This window comes from Parambassis ranga, chromosome 17 (genome assembly GCF_900634625.1).
Source record: "Parambassis ranga chromosome 17, fParRan2.1, whole genome shotgun sequence".
Taxonomy (NCBI): domain Eukaryota; kingdom Metazoa; phylum Chordata; class Actinopteri; family Ambassidae; genus Parambassis; species Parambassis ranga.
Genome location: NC_041037.1, coordinates 8,381,933 through 8,398,012, shown reverse-complemented (window position 1 = coordinate 8,398,012; position 16,080 = coordinate 8,381,933). Strand labels below are relative to the sequence as shown.

Sequence of the window (16,080 nt, the reverse complement as noted above, 5' to 3'; positions counted from 1 at the left end):
AAGAAAAAGAAGACTAATCTTGTTTAATTTAATTTTAATCTACAAAATATAAATAAAGCAAAACACAAAATCTCTAAATTCCCCATATTTCTGTATTTACATATCTGCCAAACTAAAGTAAGTTTATATTTATTTATTGATTAATTGACGGGCTACAGCTATTTCGTGTGTTCATAAAGAGAACAGAGACAAAGTTAGTCATTATTTAGAGTAACGCGGTGACAAATCGTCACATGATCCCCGTCACCTGACGATGACATGTTATTTTTCTTTACGGCAAAGGCACTTTGTTGTTTTGCATCATTTTGTGCGTGCTTCAGTCATCACAGACACATGAACAGGTGTGTTACTGTGAGTGTTAAATTATAGTCGATGACAGACGTTTATTTCACAGCGGACTGGCTGCTAATTACCCAGAATGCTCTGCTTGTTGCCGTCTGGCGAAGGAGTGACTGTGTAGAAAAGAACCAGCTAGCTACGTTTGACATCCATCAAGTTGTCGTTACCATGCGTTTTTATGGTCTGAAATAAGAAGAAGAGGGAAAGAACATATTCCGGGGAAGGCTGTAATTTGTTGCTGTCAACACACCAGCGATGCCTCTCTTCACCACCAACCCGTTTGACCAAGATGTTGGTGAGTAATCAGAACTGGAAGCTGTTTCTAGCAGGCTAGCTAAAGTTGCTAGTCAGCTTTGTTTGTGTTCTCCAGCTGTGTGCAGCCGTACAGTTAGCCTTGTTGATGCTGTTCGGCTATTGTGTAATTAATATTGCAGAATTTATACGCTGGCACGATACAGTGCTTGTTATTATTCTGAGTATGTTGAGTTTAGCTCACTCACTTAGCCGGATAGCACAGTTGAGTAGCTTACAATCCCATCATATGTGGAGGTTTAGCTAGCAAGCAGCCCCCTACAGTTTGGTGCTAGCGTCCTAAATTTTACCTTTAAAATATAAAAATGAAAACAAATATATGTCTAGTTTGTTTTTTGGTTAGATTAACTGTAAGGAAATATGAAATATAGATGCATTGATCCGCTATCTGAAGCAGCTGTATCATCATTACCACCTCCTCTGTATCCCATCCATATGTTAGCTAACCAAATATGATGAGTCTGACATCTCACAGTGAGTGGAACTGAAAGAGGATGCGGCGTTGTGTGGAACCACAAAGTTTCCTCTCCTTCCTTCCTTCTCTTTGTACTGTGTTGACTGGTTAACCACTTCATTAGCATGTTAAGTCTGCAGGAGTGGACAAAGTACACAAATGCCTCACTGCACAGTTCAATGCAAAGCAGTAAACCCTGATTTGGTTAGGCTTGTGTTGGGCAAGTGTTACTTCAGCTTCAGTGATTATTTTCTGGCAGTTTGTTTTGTTTTTAATTTAAATACCATTGGCTATCTTTTTAGGTTTCCTTTTGCCATTTTTTAGGTTGCTTTACCTGTTGTATTGTTTTTTGGCTGACATCTTGATATATAAAATCATAATAGAAATGATGAGCGTTGTGGTATTTCTGTTCCAAGTATCTGATTATTGAAAGGATTAATTTTGGAAAAAAAATCTTGTTTAAAGTTAAATTCAGTAGCTCATTTCTTCACCATTCTGTAAGAAGGAGATTCTCCCTGGGCTTTGCTCCCATGTCCTCCATGCTCCCATTGTGGACATCCTCGGGTGATGAGCATGCAAGACCAAGGTCACTGGTGTTGTCTGACAATGCTGTCATGTAATATTCAATTCTAAAATCATTAATATAACAAAACACTACAAACGTTCTGTCTGAAAAATTATTGAACTCCATGTGCATATAGGTGGAGCTCTGCAACACCACTCTTTTTACTTTCAGCTGCTGAGATATGAATTCTGCTGTAGTAAACCTTTTCTACTATGCCTACTTATATATTTCATGTCATATAATTTGTAGACTAAATCTGCTTGCATGCCAAAAATCATGGTACGTAATGCCATGAAAATGTTATCAATTCTTACAGTTTTCTGGATTCCTCTTTTTACAGAGAAAGCTACCAGTGAGATGAATACAGCAGAGGACTGGGGCCTCATTCTGGACATATGTGATAAGATAGGACAGTCGCGCACTGGGTTAGTAACCTTCGTCATTCTAAGCACCACACAACTATGACACCCAAACACAGAAACCACAATGATGCCAGTACCCTGGTCTTTTTTTGTCACAGGCCCAAAGAATGCCTCCGATCCATAATGAGAAGAGTGAACCACAAGGATCCCCATGTAGCCATGCAGGCGCTGACTGTAAGCCATGTTTGGTTTAAGTGTTCAAGTCTTTGATTAACATGTGGTATACGATCATCCATATGAATACACTGTATCCGTTGTCTACACAGCTTCTTGGTGCTTGTGTCTCGAACTGTGGGAAGATATTTCACTTGGAGGTGTGCTCCAGAGAATTTGCAAGTGAAGTCAGTAATGTGTTAAACAAGGTATGTAGTCCTCTTTTCTTTTTTCAGATTTGTAATATGGCACACATTGGTTTGATCTCATGGTTTTTTAATGTGTCTCCAGGGCCACCCTAAAGTGTGTGAAAAGCTGAAGGCCCTGATGGTGGAGTGGGCGGAGGACTTCCGCAATGATCCACAACTCAGTCTGATCTCAGCAATGATCAAGAATCTACGTGAGCAGGGTGTCACTTTCCCAGCTGTCGGGTCCCAGGTAAGCCTGTAGATAATATACTGGATTAGACACCTATTCTTTTTAACATTGTAATCTTTGGCTCTGTACTTACTGATTTATGACCCATGCCATCCTTCAGATAAAAGAAAATAAACAGTGAATTTGAGGTTGTGCGCTTTTAACCTGACAGCCACAGCCATTGTTTAGTTTTTCATGCGTCGGGAGTCTTTCTAATGGTTTGCCTAAATATATGATTATCATCTTCCCACAGGCTGCAGAGCAAGCGAAAGCAAGCCCAGCTTTAGTTGCAAAGGATCCATCCACCACAACAAACAAAAAGGAGGAAGAAGACTTGGCAAAAGGTACAGAGACTTCTAGTGAATATTTACAAAATAAAGACTTGTTTATATATAATTGCATGCTAACACCTTTTTTCCAGTTCTTCATTTCCTCTGCATAAAATCCATGTTTACAATGGGGTAATAAATTGCAGATGTTTAGTAAAATAAGGTAAGGTAACATATTTGTCTCTTTTTTTGGGCAGCTATTGAGTTATCGCTGAAGGAGCAGCGTCAGCACACGCAGACCTCCTTGTCGAGCCTTTACCCAAGTACCTCCAGCTTGCTCTCCTCGCACAAGTCTGAAGGCAGAAAAGTGCGCGCCATCTACGACTTTGAGGCTGCAGAGGACAATGAGCTCACCTTTAAGTCAGGAGAAATCATCACTATCATGGATGATAGGTATATGAATACAAGAATGTACACTCAATTCAAATATTTTGGTATATTAAAGAAGCTTGAAGCTCTGCAAGTTTAATCTGTCTGCTGTGACAGATTCCTGTTAGTAACAGCTGTATTATACTGTAGTTTTGGTTTCAGTTTCATATTTGATTGTGGTTTTGTTTCTTTCAGTGATCCCAACTGGTGGAAAGGAGAAACATATCAGGGTGTGGGGTTGTTCCCCTCCAACTTTGTCACTGCTGACCTCACTGCAGAGCCAGAGATGAGTGAGTACACACACACGCACGCACGCATGCACGCACGCACGCACGCACGCATGCACGCACACACACACACACACACACACACTCTCACACACACACTTTCATCCATTAGCAATAATGCTTTAAAGATCCTGCAGTAGAAGATGCTTCAACTCATAAAAAGCTAATGAAACAATACAGAGAACAATTTCCAACCATCAGAGATTTCGGTTGCATAAACAGAAAAAGACATCTAGACAGTCCTTCAGTATCGAACGGCTCCTGGACACATGTCCAGAGAAAATTTCATAAAAACATTTCTGATACTAGCATCTGCTGCAATGATACAAGTTCAGAAAATTTTCTGACTAATAGATGCAGACATACTTCTACAGTGCCAACCATATTATCTAGATGTTGTAATTGTAATAGCCTTATTGATATCAGTGTTTGTGTATTTACCCCCTACTGCCAGAAGGGGGAGACAGAAGTTATTAAACTATAGCTTTAGCATCTCCTTTACTGCTGGCAAAGAATTTAAATAGCATTTCTGATGTTGTTTCAACTGTGTGTGTTACAGTGTAAGATCTTCATCACACTGTCAAAACCACCACATATGAATAGAATCTGTTTTTACTGTTATCAGTGTGTTTCTTGTGTCATTTAATTTGTTTGATTGCTACTAATTGCTGATGCTGTTGCGTTGCTTTGTTTCTGTGGCGCTGCATCCCCTACTTGGAAATTTGGTTACATGGAAATCCACAGTGAAAACGGAGAAGAAGACCGTACAGTTTAGTGAGGACGTCCAGGTGGAAACCATAGAGCCTGAACAGGAGCCTGTGTATATAGACGAGGTAAGTTCTATTTAAGGTAACACATGTTGCACCAGTAAAAATACAGCTTTGCTTGTGCATTATTGTCCTGTGTTGTACTCATTATATCTTTACTCAAACCTTTCAGGACAAAATGGATCAGCTATTGCAGATGATTCAAAGTGCAGATCCTACAGACAACCAGTCTGACAGTGTGGAGCTCCTACAGTTGGAAGGTAAACTGTTGCTTAGGATTATACATGAAAAACAGTAGTAACAAATGTGGTATGCCTTTGGAAAGATGCTGACTAGATATATTAATAATAACTGTTTATTTGTTTCAGGTGCCTGCAATCAAATGGGGCCCCTAATTGATCAGAAGCTGGAGGATATAGACAGGCATGTTGTGCTTGTTTTGCTCTTTGAAGACCATGGAGTATTGTAAACTGAAGAAATGTTTTTAGGATGTAGATGACAGATGTGAGCTATGAAGGCAGCCTAACGTTCTGATTGGGTTTTTTTTTTTTTTCAGGAAACACTCAGAGCTGTCAGAGCTGAACGTTAAGGTGATGGAAGCTCTGTCTTTGTATGCCAAGTTGATGAACGAAGATCCTGTCTACGCCATGTATGCCAAGCTGCAGAGCCAGCAGTACTACATGCAACAGCCTGCCAATGCAGCGCAACAGGTGAAACCTGCCAGTCAGATGCTTTTCAGTGGGGTTTAATTACAGCACATGTGTTGTGTGTGGGTGTAGTGCTTTGTATGACCGTTACAGTAATGCCCATCAAGAATATCATTATCAGACTTTCCAAGGACTCAACAGCTTATTGACCCTCTGAATGTGTTCTATGTGTGTGTTTATGACCACAGGTCTACCCTGGTCAGCCGGCTTCAGGGTCGTATGCCATGAGTAGCACTGGGTTGCCAGGTTATACAGTTCCCATGGAGCAGCTTCCTGCTGGAGCTCCCATTCCTGGTCAGCCACCTCCCAGGTGATTTTAATTATGTATATATTTATAATTTATTTTATATATTTATAAGTGTTTTTTGGCTGTTTATTCACGTATGCCGTGACACCACATTTAATATATGTTTTATATGACAAAGCTTCTAGTAGCTGAATTGTTTTGCAAAATTGAAAGATTTGCAGGAACCTTCTATTAACAGTAACTGGCAGCAATTTGTGCTATTAAAAACAAAAAAAGTTAGGAATCATTATACTGTTTATATATTATATATTTAGTATTTTACCACTAAGTAATAACATTTTTCACCCACAGTGATGTCCATATGTACATGGGCCAGCCTCCAGTCTACACTGCAGCTCCAGGAAGTATGGCCCCAGCAGACATTCAGTCCTATCAGAACCCAGCCAGTGCCCCTGGTCCCACACAGTGCACGACTCCTGCAGGCATGACCCAGACACCTAGCTACAGCACCCCTTCTGGCCCTAGCATAGCACCTTCTTCAGACGCTTCACAGGCCCCTTACTCAGAGAAAGCATTACTATAGGGCCCCCTTCACACACACACACACACACCAGACTTGATCAAATAGATAATTTTCGTTTTACAATTTTATCATTGAGATGAACATAGACGAGACTAACAATGACATTTGTGTTACAAGGTAGAAAAGTACAGTTACACTTCTCACTCAAAGTTTGCTGATGCTACGTTTCCACTTTGTTACTCCACATCTTCATCACTGAAGTCCAACATGGAGTAGCTTTCAGTTGCACTTTGTCAGATTTGATAGCAGTATCATAAAAAATGGCAATGCTTTATTTAATGGGTCGGTAAATTCTTTGGAAACTAAAAATCATTTAATTTCTTGGATCTGTTGCCATAAAACCTAAAAGAGTTCAGGTTGTACTAGTAGTCAATTCAACTGTTGTATCTAGAGTTTGTTATTATTATAATTAGTACTAAAAATATTGTTGATCATTGCTGTTTTAGTACACCTATCTCAGACAAAAACCCTGCTCTGCATACTGTTCACCCAGGCATTTTAACACTGAAGCGAAACACGTACAGAAGTTGTGTAGTCCTGTTTTCGGTTCACTTGGATGTCTCTGATGTTCTTCACAGAGCAGCTAGATTCTCATGAAATTACAAATCCTTTTTACTTATGTGCTAAAGATCAATCTTTATCAATTAGTGCTTGAAATTGTAGGCGCGAGGCATCTATTCACTCTGATGCATTTCCAAAAGTGATTTTTCTCACTAATCAGATCAGCTTTTTGTCCTATGTGTTTATATTTCAGTTACCGGTAAACAACAGCAGTTGTTTCCAACCAGGTTCAGGGGGGCGGGGTCTGCTTGTTTGGTGCTTACTTGTTGCACATTTGTTCAAATGAGCAGCACTAACGGAGACAGTTTGTTTTAATCAAACCAAACCTACCAAGTGTGAATGCACCCTTTAAAAAACAGCTCCACATTGCTTTGAGAAAACAAGTGTAACTGTTACCACTCCACCCTCACCACATAATGCTCATTCAATTACTGTTTGATCAACTGTGAAACACACACCATCCTCAGTAGGCACACTGGAGCAACAGACACACTACAAGCAGGTGTACAGCAGTGGGTGCACACACACACAGATGCACTGCGTAATATTCACACACTAACACAGAACCACATCCTCCTCACCCCACTGCAGTGCTAATCCTGTCACAAAAAAGGGGCGTCGACTTACATTTACCCCTTTTTTTTCTTGCTTTCTTTTTTAATTTAAAAAAGGACTTTTAGCTCTGCTGAGAACATTAGGCTACTACATTCTGTATATGTCGTTGACTTTTAGAAGAAGTACTGAAAACTGAAGCCACTTTTTGTTTTTTGGAGAGAAAAGAGGAACTGAAGCATGCACATGACTCTTGTATATACTGTACTGAACAAGTAGTGAAGCCACATGACGACCTCATGGGTGGGCCGTATGGTAGCACAGCTCTGGGTCTGTCCCTCAGCCTTAAAGGTGAACTCTGCAGTCAAGATGTGAAACACAGGTGGTAAAGCCAAAGAGAACAAAGTGAAAACAATACTCACACACCCAGACAAGAAAACACTTTTTTTATTCTATGAAATAATCGTCTCCTTTATACTGCAGAGTTTTCCTTTTGCAAAACCTGCAGGTCTGCATCCTGTGCCCCCGTGGATGTAGACTCTGTTAGGGCTGTACTAACATACTCCTCAGACTTGGCTACTAAGGGGAGAATTCTCTGAGCCCCAGTGTCCTTTTAAGCATCTCTTTAGTCAGTGTTAAAAAATGTTTTTTGTAGTGTATTTTAATTTATGTCACGATATATTTTAAATGGAGAAGCAGTGCAGGATGTATGTATTCAGAGAATAGTGCAGGATATGTGATATTCTGCCTAACTTAGTTGTATATTTAAATCGCTCACATGCGGACATTTCTCTCTGTGGTTGATACATGCTTATTGTACTGTAGGGTCACTCTCCGCGTTTTTTTTTTTTTTTTTTTTTTTTTTTTAAACCTGTCCTTCCTCAGAGCTGTGTCAACACTAAAACAATTTCTACCTGAAGCAAGACCCGAAATGTGGTTTTTGAAAAATCAGGATTTATAAACGGCTCTTTACCAAAGACTCTTCTCATACACACTACTTTCTTGGTTTGTTACATGGCCTGTTCATGTTTATAGTCTTTGGCAAAGAGTGTGTTTACAAAAACTGATTTAAATTGCAAAAACTGGGCAGAATAGGAGAATTATTTATGCATTGTATTTAACGTTAAAGAATGAAGGAATTCTGAAATATGCTGAACTAGATTTTCCAATTGCGGTGTGTTGACCTGATAAATGTATTGCTTTCTCCCAAGATGCCACGTTTGTAATGTGCTGCATCGTATCACCCCTGTGTTGCCTTAAAGGGACAGCCACCATGAAATTATTAAATTTCAAATTTTCTGCCCTGTGGTCTGCAGTGACATTTATCCAACTAGAACGCGTTTTGAAGAAAAGGATTTCTGTGAAAATGGTGCAGTCTAGAAGGATAAATGGCACTCATGGCCACAGCAGACAATATGACCTTGTTTTTAAGGTGAACTGTCCGTTTAAGATGATCAAGGCACCTGCAAACTTGGTACCTGGGACTGGATTTAAGTATCAACATTCAAAGATGAGGAATCATTTCTTGCTGCTTTCAATTCAAAGGGGAAGAGTCAGATATTGTTAATCGATGCAGGTAGAACGTATCAAAGTAGCAGCTACTCTGGGACTGTGGGACCATGGGCCAGTCGCATCACACACATCCAAAAGAAACATCTTGAAGAACCTGCAGCCCGCTGTAACTTTTCTTTCCTTTTTTTTTTGTACAGGATTGAGATGCTGCCTGTTTTTTAAGTTTTAAAACAACATTATTGTAAAGATTATGTCTAAACTTGTACCCTGCTGTTTGTATGTATTCTTTTAACCATACTTATTAATTGGTATTCACAATAAAAACCAGGCCAAATGTACAGAATAATACAAACAGCTTCATATGGCTTGATTCTCATGCTTTTTTAATGCCATTTGAATATTTCCAGCTGCTTCATGTTGATGTGCCTCTCTGCCAGAAACACAGGTTCCCCTAAAGAGGTGAAGACAATCTGATTATAGGTAAATAGATATATAAAAAAAATTTCAGCCAGTAGGTCGGATTCTGGCAAAAAAAAGTTAATTTACTTAATTTTCAAAAAATACAGAATCGTAATATTGTATTATTTCAAGTTTCTCATCTAAATCATTTAAGTTGATTGGACTCAAACTAAAAAGTGTAAGTAACTAAAAACTAAAAAGTCAGACAAGTTCAAAAGTCAGAATTTTCTTATGTGAAAAGGTTTTCAGGACAATTGAGAAATGTCCTCTGTATTACCACTAGATGGAGGTGTGTGTGTGTGTGTGCAAGTGAGTGACTGAAAAAGTGATTTTACAGCATGGGGAAAAATTAAGAAGTTTTCTATCTTTACTTTTCTGACACATTAACATTAACTTAAAACACATATATCTATATTGTATAAAACTGTCAGTTAACATTGCTTTTAGGTCCTGATGATGTGTGTACAGCTCAGTCTCAGTGTATTTTGCTCCTTGAAATTATATGATAGGAGTTTGAATTTGTGTGCCCATAAAAAAGACAAACATGACCACCTCATTACCTCAGCAATAAAAGAATACAGTGCAGTGTAAGCAGAGTTACTGTGCAGAGTCCACTGGCTTCTGGTTTCGTTGTGTGGGAGATGACTGTGAAAGTCTTTAGCTCCACATTCCGATCAGCAGCCGGACTTCAGGGATCATGCCTTCAGGGAAGCTGATCAAGCTCGTCCTGTATGAGGTGCTGCAGTTTGCAGCTCTCATCGCACCCGTGTTTGTAATCATGGAGAGATTTGCCAGGCTCATAAGGGATGTGAGAGGACATGATCTGACTGCTTACTGGCTGGTGGTGGCGGCTTCCCTGGCCTATATGACAACTGTGACACTGCTGGTGTGGGTTCCTCTCAAATATCTGATTCTGAGCAAGCGGAGGTTCATCACAGAGATCACACAGTGGTGAGAGACGGCTGTTCATGTTCTTCATTATCATTTTAACTATTTAACTTTGACTCTAGTGGTTAAATTTTTACGTGATTTTACAATGATGTTTTTTGTGTGTAATCTAAGGACCTTAACACAAAATTATACTTTTATAAGCATGACAAAGCACAGAAAGGCTCTGCTTTTTTTAAGCAAACAATTATTTATCTTAATGGCTGGATCATTATGTAAATGAAAGTTAAAATAAGTTTTTGTTTTTCAGGAGGCCGACAGCACTGGCGTACCTAATCTTGTGTACATTGCCATGCTTTGCTGTTTTAATAGCCAGCTCCAAGGTAATGTGGTCCAGACTGATTGATTCTGTCACTGAGGAGCACCTGTTGATGTTTGGTTCTGTCATGCTCTAGCGGGGTCCTTGAGATGGCATATTTGTTATGAGCAGTCCATTTGTGGCACAAGCTGCTTTTATGACCCCCTTGTGAAAGAAGAATACTCTATAATTACTCACTGAGTGACGGTCGACACGCCACATTGCACCACAGAGAAAGAAAAGCATCGCCTGTCACCAGCTCTGCTCACTCTCTCAAGGTTTGCCTGTTCACTGGGCATATGTTTTTAAGACAGTATGTACTAACACAATAATGTCAAAGTACCTCACTGCAACGAAAAGATCTGCATTTAAAATGCTTCTACTCCCAATATACATTAATACTGCTGCATCTCGCTGCTGCTGCAGCTACTACTGCAGCTTACTGCCACAGAGTACTACAGTGCTAATAAAAGTGGTTCAGACGCATCATAAAGTGGCTGGGATTTCTGGTTTTGACAGCACTTGAGGCTAAAAGCAGTAATTGCAGATGCATTTGAGCCTCAATTTGTTGTATTTAAAAAATATTTTACAAAACGAGAGACAGGTGCTGTGTTCACAGGTGACTAGGAGCTCAATTGCCAGGGACACCGCTCTTAAAGAAACCAAAGAATGACGTCTGGGATTGACTGTCCACCTTTACATATAGCCATCTTTAATGGGCTGTAAGCTCCATCTCAGTTTACTTTGTTTGACCACAGAAAGTGATTGTATTTAAATGAAAATCTAATGTAAAACGTACTTGAGTAGATGTGTAGATTGGCATGAAGTGGAAGTGTTTTAGTGCAGAGAGACTTTGACTCCATTAAATTTGAAAATATGTCCTCTGTCACGAGACTGTGCTGTCAGCCGCTGTTATTCAGTAACCCACAGTGGACACAACAGGGCGGCCATTAACCCAGGCTCTGTTATTCGGCTCCTCTCTAAAAGGACTTGTAGGTTAAACTGTGTATTTAATCACGGCACTCTTTAACAGAGCAGAGCTTAAAGCAGAACAAAGAGATGTGTCAGACATATTTATACATGTACATATCCTGGCCTGATTTTCAAAGGCGTTCACCTGAAATGACAGAGTGGTAAAATCTGATGGCTTCATAAAACCTGAATTGTAGGACCTTCCTTTCTCCCCACTGCAGCGCGTGCCATCATAAAGAGTTTCTATTTGGTTTCTATTGTCAGATCTATGTATTCTCACACTTATCTTTTGTGTCACACTGTGTAGGTGCAGGCAGACACTGATAAAAAGCTGGACCTGTTCACAGAGCTGCCTGTTTCTTTGGTGCTTTTCTCCCTCATCTGCGTGGACATCATTGAGAGGATTCGACCCTACGGGCTCCGGGGCCAGTGTAAGACGGGAACTTCTCAGTGTTATCAAAGGCAATGTAACACTGCTAATAATAAAATATACTCATAATGATATTTTTGAGACATAATTGGCTCTTATATCATATTAAGCCAATCCTCTGTAGTTTTTCCTTTCATCTTGATATTGGCTGGACTTTAGAATGACCTTTTTATCCTCCACTCCACAGTATATAGTATGACATCTGCTCTTGTCATTTGCAGCAAACAGCCTGGATCCTGACCTTGACATGTCGGGCCCCATCCTCACCTACCTGGAACATGTGACCACCGTATCAGGACAGCTGCACCCTGATGAAGGCCAGAATGGTTTGACCTCAGCGGCCAGAAACGGCAGAGCCTCAGGTAGGCAGCTGGACCTCACTGACCCACCCACACCTTCATCTGCCAGCACACGAGCATCCAGCACTGCCTACCTGTACTCCTCATCCTCACGCCCCTGGTCCTACTCAGGTCGCGCAAGCTTCCTGTGGAAGAGAGACTTAAGGCCAGAGGTGTTTGTGGATTGTTTCCTGTTCTGGTTAGACACTGTGGAGATGGTGAGAGTGGCAGGAGACCCATTGATCTTCTACTCAGCTTGGGTGTTTGCGATTTACATCCTGGCATTTCTGTCCACTCTCCGTGTGATCATCATGCCTCACAGCCCTCTGTTCTCTGCTGCTGGAGTTGCCCTGCAGGATCTCCCTTTCTTCATCCTTCGGGTCGCTCTGATCGCTGTCTTTGGTTTTGTCACACCTGTGTTGTACCTGCTAAAAAATTTACTGGTGAGCCTGAGTTTTATCTACTTCATATTCCTGACCGAGCTGCGGATTTTCAGCAGGCAGAGCATGTTTTGAGGAGGAGTGGCGCAGACTGTTGTTGATGAAGGAGCCTGTTGTATTGCGGACCATTGGACAGTTGGTATTCTTGTGTAGAGAGTGGCACCAAAGAAACTTGATGAAGGGAGCAGCTTGTTTTGAATTCTTTATTGAAAGGCCTTTCATCCAAATCAAAGTGGGTAAACATGATTCTGGAGAATACAGTGAGCCAACTCTTGTCATTTTTTTTTCATTCAATCCAAATCTATTTATTGTACTTCAGTTCATGTTTATCTGCTACCATTTTTTATCTGTTCATTTGTTAACTTTCTACAAAAAGAGAAAACACACTTGTTTTAAACAAGAGATTTTAAAGCATTTACAACAATATTAAATAAAGGTCTTTTGTTTTAACACTGATCTCTTTCACGACATTAATGGGTAAAAAGAGGAACTGTTGCATGAAGGGATCACTCACAGCCCTGCAGAGATGAGTCAGCAGCTCTGTGTGCTCTCTGCTCAACAATGAACTGCAGACAAAGTTAGCTATTAGCTTAGAGCACAGTGGCACATTTAGCAGCTGAACAGATGATCATTCCACCAAAAGGTTGCTGCCATGATCACTTACAGTGTTTAATTTTCCACATCGCTCAGTTCACCAGGGTTTTGTAGCTCCTTAAATGCCTCTTTCAGCTTCTCCTGATGGAATCCCAGCCTGGCCAGATGGGACATGGGTCGGCCTCCACCCTGCTGACATTGCAAAGTAAACCTCCACAGGGAGGTGACAAAGGGAGCATCCTTTTCAGGGTACCCAATCCAGCTCAGCTGCCTCCTGTTAGTGCAGAGTTGCTTCTACTTTAAGCTTCCTCTGGATTTCTAAAATTAGAAAAATTAGAAAACATTTTTAATGTGTTGCTTCTAATTTCAGGCGTTGCCCTTGGGTGTTGTGAATTTATACCTTACCCTTAGTTCCTGCAGCCATTATAGTGGTTCATATGATATAGCTATATAACTCACCCAGTTGTATCCTTGGTGTGTGTGTGTGTGTGTGTCTCTGCGTGTGTGCAGACTGCCACAGTGTCACCACAGAGAGATGCTGGTGTTTACTGTAATCTGCAGTCCTCCACCAGGACAGGCCTGACAGAATTATACCCACAGTGCTCTTGGTCTTTGTTCCTCTGATGGATGAGCTGGGGCTGCGGGACAAATCGTTTAAGGGAAATGCCAAACCTGCGACTCTCATCACCCCCCTCCCCTGCACAAAAAAAAGGAGGAAGTAAAGGAATTTGAAAAATAACTGCAAAAACGCTGCTGCATTGCCAGTGATAAATTCACTGGAGCTCAGACAGAAATTTATATCAGCTAGAAATCCGTCTCTTCACAGAGAGGGAAGATTTGTTGAAGGTGTTATTGATGATACAGACTGTGAGTGACAGGACGTGAGACCAGCAGCTGTGACTTGCTGTGGGTGAGCAAAGCTGGCCTGCTTTCATTTACTGGTATGAAAACTAAAATTAACTTCACTTAATTTCCCCACAGCCACGATCATCCTACTCCTTAATGATTCATACTATAATCTGCAAGAAGGCATTAATGCAGCTCGAGTTAGTACAGCCATGTTGCAGTGCGTCATGTTGGCAGGATGAAGGGAATTTTTTTAAATTCTTGTGACATGGACTGAATGATCAAAGAAAAACGCAACAGCCTGCATCCATTCCTCTTTATCTGAGACTCCGAGATCCAACCTTCAACGATGAAGAGCGCTCTGAGTGAGAGGCTTTCATTTGTGTGTCCTCGCTTCATGCATGCTGAGAGGAGCTTTGCATTAATTCATCAGCTTTTAAATTCATATTCAGCATGTTAAAAATTCTTTTCATGAGGTTGTGTTTTTTTGCCTGAAATTGAAGCTTTAAAGACTTTTTTCTCTTGAAACAGGTGAAGGTGAAGCAAATCTTCTTTGTGGAGACATGGCCAAAATAGAGAGAGGAGGATTTACACATTTCACACAGGTCTATCAGAGTATTTTTAGTATCAAGTATCAAGTTGCCGTTTGTCATGTAAAAAAAAAAAAAAAAAGGGCCACCGTAAAGAACTATGGATGAACTGTCTGAAACATCACCAAAGAGTTCTGTGTCTGTATGTTGGCAACATCCAACTAAACTCCTGGCTGATCCAAATACCAGCAAAGAAGTGGAGCTAAAACCAGTGAGTATGCACTACGCAGGTGTCACAAAATGCACTTATCAATAGAGCCAAAGAATGTATATTACAGTTTAACGTGCATTTGAACACAGGAGTCTATTGGCTCGCCAAAGGCCATGTGGAAAAATGGCAGCTTTTAGCACCTCCATATGGGCTTCATTTCTTACTCCTGGAAGTTGCAGTTTGGCACTGACATGCATACACAGTACATTCAGAACTTTTCATTTGTTCATTGGCATTTATGTTTCCAAGAAGTTGGTTCGGTCTTTTTCTAGAAGGGGAAATGACAGCTATTATGAAGTTTTTAGTAATATATCCTGTGATGATATAGGTCAAAATTCCCCACCCTAAAAAAAGTCCCAACAGCATTGGAAACGTTGAAAGTGTTTTTTCTTTTCTGCATTAAGAGATTTTTGGACTCAATTATAGAGGGAAATGACTTTTTTAGCTTTTTTGCAGCATTGAACAGAAGCAGACTAATCCCCGGCGTCTCTTCAGCCCAGTCTCAAGGTAACATAAAAAACAAGAGAGAGAGAGAGCACGACAGCAGAGAGGGGAAAATATGACACAAAAGGAAGCAACAGCAGAGAGGAGAGAGAGAGAGACAGAGAGAGAGAGAGAGATCAGACACTGTGGACAGAGATGGGGAGAATGAGATAGAGGCTGCAAAAAAGAGACATGGTAGATAGAGAGATGACAGAGGAGGAGTAGAGGTGGTGGGGGTGAGGGTGGGGGGCTGTTAAGGAGGGGTGGAGGCTTTGTAAATCTGAGAGGCTGGAGGCGCATTTGAATTCAGGCTGTGTGTCTCCTGCGCTAGCCGAATGTTACCTGCTCTAGCATGGCAACAGAGAGGGAGAGAGGGGAGCTTCAACTGCAGCTTCCACACACACTAACACACACACACAGAGACATACACATGCATACACAGTCACAACAGGGGTGTAAAGAGTGACTCAGGTAAGCAGGAACGCCCCTGATGAGAGACAGGACCCTTGAGAAAGGGGAAGCAGTGTGTGGAGGGAGAGATACTGGAGGAGGAGCTACAGAGCCTGGATTTTTTGTGAGGAGGAAGAAAAAGAAGAATCGCACTGAACCTGAAAATCTCTCTGACTCTGGACTCCTGGGGTGGGCTTACGAGGGGAGGGAAAGACAGGCAAACAAGCAAGATGGATGTGGATTGATGCAGGGACTCTGATTGGACAAATCTGGGAGACTCAAAGGGAAGCAGATGACATTTAGTTTTTACAGCGCAAGACTGTTCGACTGGGGGTTCATGCTGGAGGGGAGGTTTTATTGACAGTGCGAGGTGTGTTAATGGGAGTGTAAGCAGAATGGGAGACAACCCACCTGTCCTGAGGATGAGGTGAACTCGCACACACAC

At 41.1% G+C, this 16,080-nt stretch overlaps 2 protein-coding genes across 2 annotated transcripts; both read left to right on the top strand.

Annotated features, from left to right (window-relative positions):
• The first annotated feature begins 241 nt into the window (after positions 1-241).
• stam (signal transducing adaptor molecule (SH3 domain and ITAM motif) 1) lies at positions 242-8,941 on the top strand. Its single transcript, XM_028427980.1, has 14 exons — positions 242-634; positions 2,011-2,095; positions 2,191-2,266; positions 2,359-2,454; positions 2,537-2,683; positions 2,916-3,006; positions 3,189-3,384; positions 3,556-3,650; positions 4,392-4,480; positions 4,587-4,674; positions 4,783-4,837; positions 4,971-5,124; positions 5,310-5,431; positions 5,720-8,941. Exons 1-14 carry the CDS (start codon positions 595-597, stop codon positions 5,949-5,951), a joined length of 1,566 nt encoding a protein of 521 aa, XP_028283781.1. The 5' UTR covers positions 242-594; the 3' UTR covers positions 5,952-8,941.
• Positions 8,942-9,732: 791 nt separating this feature from the next.
• tmem236 (transmembrane protein 236) lies at positions 9,733-12,536 on the top strand. Its single transcript, XM_028428135.1, has 4 exons — positions 9,733-9,986; positions 10,234-10,306; positions 11,561-11,684; positions 11,905-12,536. Exons 1-4 carry the CDS (start codon positions 9,733-9,735, stop codon positions 12,534-12,536), a joined length of 1,083 nt encoding a protein of 360 aa, XP_028283936.1.
• The last annotated feature ends 3,544 nt before the right edge of the window (positions 12,537-16,080 follow it).

Excerpts from the sequence above, each read along its gene's own strand:
- stam (XM_028427980.1), top strand. The coding sequence starts at position 595 with ATGCCTCTCTTCACCACCAACCCGTTTGACCAAGATGTTG. Across the intron at positions 3,651-4,391 it reads CACTGCAGAGCCAGAGATGA|TGAAAACGGAGAAGAAGACC; the intron begins GTGAGTACACAC and ends GGAAATCCACAG. Across the intron at positions 5,125-5,309 it reads CTGCCAATGCAGCGCAACAG|GTCTACCCTGGTCAGCCGGC; the intron begins GTGAAACCTGCC and ends TTATGACCACAG.
- tmem236 (XM_028428135.1), top strand. The coding sequence starts at position 9,733 with ATGCCTTCAGGGAAGCTGATCAAGCTCGTCCTGTATGAGGTGCTGCAG. Across the intron at positions 9,987-10,233 it reads ATCACAGAGATCACACAGTG|GAGGCCGACAGCACTGGCGT; the intron begins GTGAGAGACGGC and ends TTTGTTTTTCAG. Across the intron at positions 11,685-11,904 it reads CTACGGGCTCCGGGGCCAGT|CAAACAGCCTGGATCCTGAC; the intron begins GTAAGACGGGAA and ends TGTCATTTGCAG.